General features: G+C 36.3%; 1 protein-coding gene across 31 annotated transcripts in view; it reads right to left on the bottom strand.

The window, feature by feature from the left end:
• LOC121327376 (muscleblind-like protein 1) overlaps window positions 1-12,096 on the bottom strand; it is a 69,331-nt gene that overhangs the window by 42,979 nt on the left and 14,256 nt on the right. For 29 of the 31 annotated variants that reach the window (XM_041271363.1, XM_041271362.1, XM_041271361.1 and 26 more), the window contains exon 2: window positions 5,685-6,572. The exons of the other annotated variants lie outside the window; for them this stretch is intronic. In XM_041271363.1, the coding sequence (XP_041127297.1) occupies window positions 5,685-5,858 (174 nt within the window). In that variant the 5' untranslated portion in view covers window positions 5,859-6,572. The remainder of the gene's footprint in view (window positions 1-5,684; window positions 6,573-12,096) is intronic. 31 annotated transcript variants of the gene reach the window in all.

Below are 12,096 nucleotides of genomic sequence, written 5' to 3'. Positions count from 1 at the left end.
GATGTGCACGCCCTGCGTCACTGTCAACAGAGCAGATCAATATTTCATATAGACAAAGCTGCCTGACAGATTGCAGCTCTGACTAATTAAGCCTTGTTTAATGGCTGACAGGGGTACAAACATGCCTCGGTGGCAAACTTGACCTAGTATTCTGCAGCTATATAATCCATGTGGCACTTGTAAAGCATTTAGGGAAACACCAAGTAACATGAGACCGTATGTTATATGATCATCTGTTAAAAGGAGACATCTCTAGCAGTCTACATTATTTAGAATTCATATAGCGATAATCTACTGTGGTTGTTTTAAAAAGAAAGTGGGGTCTGGACCAATTATAAGCCATAGCCTAAGCCAGGGTTTCCCAACCTGGAGACCTCATGGGTCTTCTGGTTTTCATTCCAACTGAGCTCTCAATTACTTAACTAAACCTTTAATTGAACTAATAATGTGCTTAATTAGACCGTTTTAATTGTTCTCAGCTCCTAAAAAGTTGCAGAGTTCAAGTTACTTATAAAATGGTATAGCTAACTTGAAATCTGCAACTGTTAAAGAGCTGAAATCATGTAAAAAGGTCCAATTAAGCAAATTATTAGTTCAATTAAGGGTTTAGTAAAGTAATCGAGAGCTCAGCTGGAATAAAAGCCAGAACACACATGGGGTCCCCAGGACCAGGATTAGGAAGCGCTGGCCTATGCCTTTTACCTTGAAACACTGTCCTGACACTTCTTCAACACTGCAGACCTATGAAGAGGCCAAAATAACTCCACTCAAAACAACAGTGCCGTCCAAGAACATTCATCCATCACTTCAATTGATCAAAGGTAAAACCTGCAGTATAAGCAAGTAAACAAACAAACAAACATATCTGCTAATCCCCACCAGATGTACCACATTTTTGAAAAGTATATACAACCAATTTCAGCCATTCACATACTATGTGATTTGCTTGCAACAGTTACAGTATTTCGGGTCAGGCATGTTGACAGTAAGAGCTAGCTTCTCAAAGCTATTCACTCCAAACTATCGTTAGCACCCACAAAAACCATAATGGCTGTAATTGTAATTGGTATGTTTTTTTGTTTTTTTATTCTTTTTCTAAAGTAAATCACTTTGAGAATCTAGCCCTAAAGTTACCAAGTTGAAAAATAAACAGGGGGCTTGTACGTTGTTTCAGATTAGTTTGCGTATTTTTTAATAAGCCCTTACAGATAAATGATGAGGATCACAAGAGCCCTCTAACGGTAATACAAAAGCAAATCAGGACAATTGCTGACTGAAATCTATTTACAATCCTGCGGAGATGTCCTTTTCTTATTAACGTTGGTCTCATTTGTTAAACAGTAACTCATACTTCCTGTACACTGCTCGTTTCTCCACTCTCCTTTGTATATAATGTATATAGGATAGTTATGATGACCCATATGCAAAGACATGTCAAGTCCTTGCTTTTATAAACACAAGCGAGCTAAAATGAACTGCAAGCAAATTAATAATCCTGTAGAAGTGAGCACTACAAAAAGGAGAAAGCACAGTATATGCCAGGTTGAAAACAAGTACTATTCCAAGAAAGCTTCGACTACTGCTGTATAAGCTTCTATTATTCATATAGCACACTTTATAATTAACACAGACTTACTCTGTAGTCAAGCTGAAATGCAGGGTTTTATTTTCCTACTTCCAAAAGCAAACGTATTCCTTAGAGGTTTTCTTTAAAAATGAATAACAGTTAAGGCATCTCACCTGAGTAGCAGTCAAAGGCAAGCTTCAGGGAACATTGTAAATAAAGAGTTCTGTTGATATTACAGCTAACAAAAAAAAACCAAAAAAACAATCTTCTTGCTGACTATTTTAATTAAAATGCAGCAGCTGTTTTCCTTTGAAATTTCAAAGGATCACAAAGCATCTGCTTTGGGCAATAAGGGAGTTTGGGGGATTTGAAAAAAAAGTGAAACTGAATAAATATTTCAAATACCTCAAAAAAAAGAAAGCAGTATTGTTAGGATTTGCATAATATGGACAGCTATTTTTTGGTGCTGTTCAGAAAAAAAAAAATTGCTAGGATTTGCTACTGACATGCTCATAATAAGCATCATATTACAATTCTGCGCACGGATATTTAACAAATCATTCTAGTGTCAAGCATCACTGTTGTATAGAAGTCTCTTGGAGTGGACAGTGTTGCTGAAACTGTGGGAGGAAAAGTGACATGACGATGACATACACAGCCCCTATTGTAGACCTTGTTGCTGCTTTACAGCACTGCTTCATCCCATTGCAGACGAGGAAGGGTTAAATGTGTGGCAGCTCAGCAATACTTAGTGCTTCTGTTTTCAACCATTCAGTAGACATGCAACTCAAATGCCATACCTGGACCCAGCAGTGACAGCTGTATCTGCATACCAGTGACAACCCACATTGTGTCAGTGAATTTCTGATCCCAGTGTCAGCATGTACAAGAGGGGCAAAACGAAGCCCTGATGCACTGAGATTGTGCCCTCATTCAGAGGAATGAACTGCTGCATTGGATTTGACAGATAAAGTAGGTATTTTGACCATTTGTTATTACTGTTATTCATTTTTTGCTTATTCTCCATTATATAAATGCGACCACAGAAAATCTACCAACTGTGAAACCCCAGATATGTCAGCCCTTGTTACAAAAATAATGATTGGTGAGCTTTTTGTACAATTTCGAATTCCCCTACACCACTGCATATGTGGATTTTCAGGACCAGGGTTTACAATGTTATAATGAATTTACGTCCCCTCATTAAACAGGTACTGAATATCCCAATAGTGAAGTCAGTTCACGTCAGTAATTTTTTATATATTAATCGTATATATATATATATATATATATATATATATATATATATATATATATATATATATATATATACACACACACACACACTACTGTCTCTTTCCTTTGTAATATGTTTTATTAACATTGAAACATCTCTGAAGATACAACGCATCCTCCTCTAGCATAAGCACAAATTTATAGAATGCAGCATGCTTAATTATTTTTATCTCTTAACAGAGTACTGACATTTAATATGGGCAGCTATGAGTGGTGACATGCGAGTGACTGCTGACAGCAATAAGCATCTAGATTGATACTGTAGGACATTTCTGAGAGAAGGTTAAAAAAGTTTAGGGAACCCGTTTTTAAAATGAATTTATTTTGCATAATACAACTGATGGAACAAAAAAAAAAATACTTCAGATGTACTACATGAGACAAGATGCACCACTGGTTAAATTCGTCTCATCTTTCCTTTTTATATCACTGTTCTATCATCCTAGAATTACAACAAGAAAACTGTAAAAAGTATAAAAGTCCTAGCAGGTTTTAATAGCACTAAAGCAGTATAAACTTGCCTGGCAGCTAAACATTTGTTCTGCTCAAATTTGAAAAGAAAATGTAAAGAATAACAACACAATAATAATAATATTAAATCATAAATTGCCAACCTTCCTTTTGGGGCTTTTTTGGCTGTCAAAACTGTAAAGGAGCCATTACATGTAATCTTTATGAAATCAATTAATTAACTACTGTATAACATTGTTACGCATATGCACCGAAATCATGCTAACTGAAGGACTAACAGTTAAAGACAAATCGCACACCGAGTAAAAATTGGGTGACATTTTTGCCCGTGTTTACTTTTATTTATGTCATGTTTTTGCCAACTATAAAATTCACAGTGCTATTCATAAAGGGTAGTATGGGCTACAATACCTCCCACCGAACCAACATTATCCCCATAAAACTGCTTATTTGTTCCCAATAACGTTATGCATTGTTGTTAAATATGAATCACAGCATCACAAAATAATACGTCTTTAACATGGTAAATAATGTCACTTCAGATAAGTTCCTAACTGGTTTACTGCATACTTTTATCTTCTTCATTTGTAACTTGTTATCTGTAACTAATTAACAGAAACAAAATTATAACCCAGAGAAAAAACAGTAAACAAAACAAAGTGGTACTGCAAGTAACCTATTCTGTGTGTTACTGATCTTTGAAAGTCAATTATATTTAATGTATTCCAAAACTAATGGCATTATTGGTTTAGCTACTGCATGGGCCAAGTCTTGTGCCGTATGTTTGTTTCTCAGAAGTCAAGTCATCGTAACTTCCTGCCACTGCAGCTAAAGCAGGCCTGCACCTTCACTGAACTGTAGGCCATTTGTTAAAATCTGGGTTTAATTACATATCCTGTACAGTGTGGAAAAATTGTGCAACTGGAAAACTGTGCTTCTCTTTTATCCATGGAACATTTTTTTAGCAACATTTTCCTAGTGCTGGACATTTAGTAAAGAATTGCAATATTTTCTCTCTAAATTGCTATTTAAAAAAATGATAAAAATGTATGTGGCTTCTATTTTATTAGTACTAACTTACAACCATTATCATACCCGCACAGTGTAAATGGATGGGCATAAAAGTGGTGTTTCACTCATGAATATTGAGGTACACTTTTGATATAAGTCTATCAGCTTGTTGCTACACAGACATAGCTACATTATTCATCTGGTATTTTAGCTAGTGCTTGTGTGTAGCTACCTAGCATTATTGTTTTCATAATATGTCTCAGAATGGCTGTGTGGGTCTGTGAGCATAACTGAATGTATTCATTGGCACAATAAAAATCTAACCACAGCCTCTCTTTTCATAATATGTAATAATATTATGAGACACATGAGGTCATGAACACTGAACTGTTTCCTTCGTTTTTCTACCGCCTGAGTGGGACTTTGGCTAAAGAATAAACCCACTACTGGCCAGTCCCAGAAATCCATATCGTTTTTATAACAATCCCCACTGGACAGCAACATGTGGTACAAATTTACCATAGATGACATAAGTGCACTGGTGTCAAGAACACATTAAACACCATCATTTAGCAGCAATTTCATTTGGCATATTATGAAAAAAATTTGCTGAATTTTAAAAGAAATGTCTTTATAGAGGCATGAATCTTGGACAGTAGAGCACAGTTGAAAGGTACTGCCATTTCATGGGTCTCCCTTAGAAAACATTCTGTTTGCCTTTCTACAATCTAAAAATAGACAGAACATTACACAGCTTATATTCATCTCCAGCTCAACTTGACAAACACACAGTAAATGCAAGCCCTGAACCATCTTAAGTATTACAGATCAGGGCTTGGCTCTGTCTGTATGCTAAAAGTGCTTGCAATCTCAACATCTTTTTAAATGTCAAATTTTTAACCTTTTCCATTATAGCAAGCTACTTTAATTCTAGGCAGGTAATATATTGTATTTCCCGTTGCTTGACAAACTCAGCAAAAACAAACATACACATCAAAATGGTTGTTTTTTTTTTGCTTATTTCCAAACACAGAAACTTAAAACATCTGAAATATTTCTAAAATGACATGCTGTAGAGAGAAAAGATAAGAACAATCTTCTCAGATATTTAACCCTAAAGATACTGACTCTCATTAGTTACATACAAGAATAAACATCCATGCTTCTATGACATCAATAAGTTGGCTAAATTTGAGTTGAAAGTCCACTGTAATTGGTAGATAATAACACATAATGGTACATGAAATATAAATAAATAAAAAGAACTGGGCATTCTACAAACATGCTATTGTGTCCAAGAGATATTATTACAGTGAAATACTAGATTTATGGTACTTACTTTTAAAGAGTCAAAGCAGGCGATTATTCTTCCATTTTCAACTTGGCAGCTTTTCGCAGGATGTGCAAATTTACATTCTGTGTCTGGCCGAGAGCAAGTCCCTCTTTGGAACTCTCTACACACTTCCAGGGTGAGCCATTTTGTGTCCCTCATTTGAGCGATATTGACTGCCATGTTCGAAATGTGTAGGTGGTTGAAATTGAAAAATCGAAAATAAAAATCTCTAGGCAATCTGTGGTATGTTTAATTGAATAAAAATGTTACCTAAAAATACTTTTGTATTATTTCTTTGTTTCAGAGGTGTCTTCTGTCAAACCTAAAAACAAATTACTTAAAAAAGTAATTTTAAAGCAATAATATCAGCAGTGAATAGACGTATATCAAACAATCTGGTCTGAACTATCTTTGAGCCCAAACTGGAGCCTAACATAAGCATGGAAATGTGGCAGACGGTTTGCTGACACTGGCTTTTCGAACTGCTTCCAGTAGAGTTGTCTGAAAGGTAATCTCCCCACAGCTGACTTGGCAACTGGGATATACGGTGCAATCGTTATTGATCAGATTGGCATAGACAGTGCAGCAGTGTACAGCAACAATCGAAACCTAACCTTGTCAATTTAATGGCAGTAAATCTTCTTACGTTTTCTTAAAGAGAGAGAAAAAAAAGGTTTGTTTGTACAGTAAAGCAGCAGTTAAAAGGCGATGCCTGGATACTGAGGATGTGTTTGCCCAATTCGAGGTACAGGTGGGGGCGGCTGGACTAGAGCTGGAGAGTAGATGTGCTGTCGTTGCAGTCTAGCTGGCAGCAAGCAAGGCAAAAGCAGTGACTGCTCTAGAAGCGGTTCCAAGCAGCAGAGACGTCAGGAAAGGCACTTCTTTAGTACCAACCTGTAGAAGAAAGAGATACATTAAAATTCACCAAACAGCATTAAACCACATACTTACAGTAGAGCATATTGCAGTCAGCAATCGTAGATTTATTAAAATAAAAAAAAGGGGGGGGGGGTGTGCAATAGCAAGGTGACCAATCAAAGACAGCGTTGCAGCAATATTCTGGGCTGTAGCAAAGTGACCAATCATAGACAGCGTTGCAGCAATATTCTGGGCTGGAAGCCAATAGTGTGGGTTATTTTATGAAAGGTTGTGTCTGTCAGGCATTCATTACTATGCAATGAGTTTTGAAAATGTCCATCCAATGTCACTTCTTAGTGACAGAATAAGCATGTGGGCTTAAAATGTACCCAAATGGATTAAACCGTGTTGCCTTTCAAAATGGTTTAATCACCTGCAAGTTGATTAGAGCAGAAGCAAGCCTCAGAACTGCAGATACCTTTATAGCTGGCTTGCTTTTATGACTGTTCTACCTGTTCTGCAGAGACTAAGTTCCATCTCACACCCATGAATAAAAAAAGAAAAAGGGATGTCTATGAATGGTTCAATCTCCTGACCCATTCCATTTACTTCCTGTTTACTCACACAAGGCCCTGCTTCTCAACAGAGACACTGGCTCCAGCTATACTGTAAAACCCTTCCACTCAGTGAGCAGACTGTCAATATATAACAACCAGGTCCAATATCAACAAAAGCACCCTTTATTCTGACCTTTTTTCAACTCAGCAGTCGAGCCGTGTAGGGAAAACAGAGGAATCACAGTGCTGTCAGTGTGTCTGGTAAAATCTAGGCTCAGCCAAGGAAAAAAGCAATCCCATTACAGCAGCATTAAATATTAAAGAGGCAATTTTAATTTTTAGCAAGGCTGTGCAATAGAGAGTACCATTTCCCTGACTGATAAAACATGTAGGTGGTGGCGTCACATGAGGGCCTGTTACAATTAGATCTATCTGCATGTCATTAAGAGCCTAGCCTGGCCTAGTTGGCTGTGCCAGGGAACTACATTTCAACACTGCACTTTTGCATTGCAACATCTGGCTGTGCTTTTACCAACAAGCAGAGGGATTCACATTCTAACAAAATCATAATCTATGCTCTTTCCGTAAGCTTGTTATTAGGCGTATTCCACAAAAAAGTAATTACTTATCAAGAACAAAAAATAAATAAAATATTGCAAATAACACATCATTTCTTTAGTTTTTTACTCCAACGCCTGAGTTATTAAAATAATGTTTTTTATGATTTATAAAACACAATCTGATGTTCATGAAACTATGTTCTTGTTGGCTTTTCAATTTCGAACTTTATTTTATTCATAAAAAAACATGCTTTGAAAGTAAAATAAACTTGTTTAAAATAACTAATGGCAACGATTGATTTCCATTACATGAGAGTAGATGTTGAACTTCATGCTGATTTGAACTCGGCTCTCGCCAAGATAAGCACCAACTAAGACGTAGCTTTGCAGTAAACTAATGTGATCCATCTGCATCTCCACCCATTTGCGTTGTTTTCCATCTGATGATGTACATATCATTCTGTCTGGTGTGTATTGCTGGCTCTAGGGATCAGCTCATTTTGCCTCCCCAGTGCATCAGCACACACAACGGCTGCGATGCTGGCTCCGGGGATCAACCCAGTGCGATCTCCCCAGTGCATCAGCATGACAACCGTCTGGATTGAGCTAAGTAGGGTACATCTCTGGTGTCTTCAAGTGGGCACCTTCCATCCTCTGTGTTTCGTTGACTAGCCCATGACACCTCAAGAGGGCTCAACAGTGATTCTGGCGTCCCAGCATCACCCCCCCCACCCCCCCACCCCCCTCCCCCCCACACTCAGTCAGTCGAGTCGGGTAATGTATGGACATGTAGTCGCAGATCCCACTCTAGGGGTAGGTCTTAGAAACCTTATGAACCTTCAAAGAAAAATCATAATTTTATATATATATATATATATATATATATATATATATATATATATATATATATATATATATACACACACACACACACACACACACACACACACACACACACACACACACACACACACACACACACACACACACAATAAAACTAATTTAGAACATAGCCTTTAAATATAACCATATTTTTTCATGATAACTATTTTTGTATATTAAAAAGTGCATCATATTTTCACCCCTGTATTAAAACAGATTCATTATAGAGATGGATGGACTCACATAGTTATGTGCATTATGTTTCATCTATTTAAAGACACTGTTATTTGATAATCTGCAAATCTTTCCAATAAAACTTGTTTACGCAAGATAGTCTACTTCTAAGCCACACTGAAGGAAAGTCTTCTAGTAAATTCTTTTGGAAACCTTATACCTCTCATTATTACAACCTCGCCAAACTCTTACTTTTAGTGTATTTGTAATTGCAGATTAATTTAGGTTTTGATGTTGGCATTTACGGTAGATTTGGTAGATTTTTTTTATGCTACTGCATTTACTATCTATTTCATCATAGTACTTGATTAGCACAGATAAAAAAATAACACACAGAAAAAACACACCACAATCAGCAGTTATTCTAGATACTTTTCACGACTTTGAGATTCTCGACCATATGTAAAAATACCAAAACCATAGTCTACATTTTATACACAGATGTTTACTAACAGATACATATTACTGTTTCTTACATTTCAGTTTCACTTCTCTTCTATTTCCCCTTGTATATCAACAGGGATACTATTATGCTTTTTGTGGTCCAGAGCCATTTTAGATTTAGACAAATTAAAGAAGAGAACTGACTGAAAAGGTCTGAAAGTAGTCATTAGCTTAAACTACAGAATACAACGTTTGTGGTGAAGCCTCATCTGGCATGTATAACACAAAGACATTCTCCTAAATGTGTGTGAGAATTTGTGTAAAATGATGATACTGTAACTGTACAGTGCATAGTATACACTCCAGTATAGATCACATTAGAGAAATCTACCATGTGTACAGCAGGAAAGCCAGGAAACAGTGCCGCAGCTAATGCTGCAGTGCCCACAATATTAGACTGCAAGGTCAGTAATACTAAGAGCTAGAATGGAATGAAAAACTTACTGTCAAAGGCATTTTGTTTAAAAACTGGAACATCACATTTGGGTAAGATTCTTCCCCAAATCAATTTTTGTTACAGTAACATTAGAAGTCAGAGATACTGTTTTTGTTTGTTTGTTTGTTTGTTGCTTTTGCAAATCATATGACTGCATTTAGCTTTAAAGGCCTTTTAAAGTCATTCATTTTCCAAAAATTTGAGTTCAAAGTTGCAATACAATATGTTTGGCTGATTTTGATTTCGGCTATAACTGTATTACTAAGCAGGCAGATGACATTAGTGAATTTAATTTACTATACTAGTACTATAAATACTTTCTTTCAAAGCTTAAAAAAAAAAAAAAACCTTGAGCCCTGTCAATTGGTCTGTTTTCACCTGCAAAAAAGTGAGGAAGCACGTTTGGGTACTTGGTGTCTGCAAATTGAATGGGACGGTTGTCTGGAAAAGCACTGGCACTGATGTGTGAGCTGCGAACAGATGGTAAGAGCATGTAAGCACACATCTGCCTTCAATTGAGACCAGGGTAAGGGATTCTATATTATACTTCAGCTATCAATGTTGTTGCATCCTCATGGTCCAATGCAGGTTCATGCACCAAAGTCATTCAAGGTGAAGTTAGTGTGGGTTATATAACACAGCAAACAGTAGCACCACTTTGTGCTCAATATCATATGCTTTCAATAGGATCCCTGTTGTATAGAACTTCAAATGGCCTGCAAGGGGCGACTGAGAAAGTAAAAACCCTCCGTAATCAAAGTATAATAGTTACCAACTATAATTAAAACGAATGTTTTTATGCAGAACACTCTTCAAATCGATCACTGCGGCTTCCTCGGTCGACTATTTCTCAAGTCATGGATGTCATTTTTTTTTATTCTCAAATAATTGTTGATTTCCCTCTTTTGTAAAAATGAATCAAAAGGCAGGGGCATTTCATTTAACATTTTTATTATTATTATTATTATTATTATTATTATTATTATTATTATTATTATTATTATTAGTTTTATACATAAACAGTTGTTTTTTGTTTCATTCAATTCTGTTGCAATCTTTTCACTGACAGTGCAAAACTGTGCCACAAAATCTTGTTTGCATGGTGTTTCATCATGTTTTATTACATGTTAATGATGTCAACAAATCATGTCACTTTTAGCTTGTAAAAGACTTGTATTCCCATCCTAATTATCCTTTCAGGCTAAAATCCTCCTACTCTTCAGACTGGGGATGTCTCAACAGGGAGTTGTAGGCGGCCCTGGCACAGTCTCTTAAGATTTACCTTCCTTTATCCAAAAACAGCTTCTAGACTACTATAGTACCCTCTAATTGGACCTGAAATGAATAACAAATTATAGTGCTGCTACAGCTTTAGAAAGCAGATATAAACCTGTTATCATTTGAATTTAATCCAAGCCTGGGTATAGCCTTCCATATAAAAAACAACTATAGTTTTACTGCAGTAAAAGCTTCTTTTTGTTGTAGTTGACGAAACAGTAATTTCTGCCTCTCTGAAACTGTCATTTAATATAGAAATGTTCAATTTATTGAGACAGTTGCCACAGTTCCAGAATGGTTACACACTCCAAGTGGTCATTTCTAAGACCACCTCACGACAGAAATGTAGCTTAGAGCAGCCTTTTCTGAAGCAAGACATAAGGGCATGATGAATAATGATTAATTGCTGCAGAATGTAACTGCATTACAACAAAACTGTCTAGTTATTCAATCCCATGGATGATCTGATTGCAAACCAAGATGTGGAGCACTGTAGGTTCCAAATATTTTTTCGAATGGTCAATAAATTTTATGTTGGTAAAAAAATAAATCTGATTTTCACATGGTAGCACTTATAAAGCTTTTTAAAAGAATGACTACCCTTATCAGCAGTCTGCATTCGTATTTACCACAGTTAATCTGAGATTCTAGCCTCTTCGATGAAATTGAACACCAAGGTCCTGGCTGTTTACTGAGCTTTAAATATCTAATGGTGTTATACAAAGAAGAACTGCACTCTAATACTTTGGCCAACTTTCTCTCTGAAGCATCACTTTCCTAGCACGGCAAGGGGATAGGGTCTCGTTATAAATGAACATGTGTGCTTACAGGGTTAGCCTATGTAAATATTTTCAAATAACAAATTCCCTTGTATGAAGCATTAAAACTTGCTACGATATTTCTCCTCTTAGCATCATAACATAATCCTGTCTTGATAGGAGAAACAATAGTTGTCTGACAAACAGAATCTAAAAAATAAAACACGAAATAGGCTATACACAGTACTTAAAAAAATACAGTAGAAGCAATTACATCGTCATGTCACGTATGAATACACCTACTGATGTACAGCTGGCCGCAGTTTCAGTAGGGTACAGCAGTGATTCATCCAATAAACAGACAACATAAATTCTAGACAATGCATCAATTGTCAGGTTGTCACATACAAA

The sequence above is a fragment of the Polyodon spathula genome, chromosome 14 (assembly GCF_017654505.1).
Source record: "Polyodon spathula isolate WHYD16114869_AA chromosome 14, ASM1765450v1, whole genome shotgun sequence".
Lineage (NCBI taxonomy): Eukaryota > Metazoa > Chordata > Actinopteri > Acipenseriformes > Polyodontidae > Polyodon > Polyodon spathula.
Note: the sequence above shows the minus strand (reverse complement) of the source record. Positions and strands in the feature narration are given on the sequence as shown.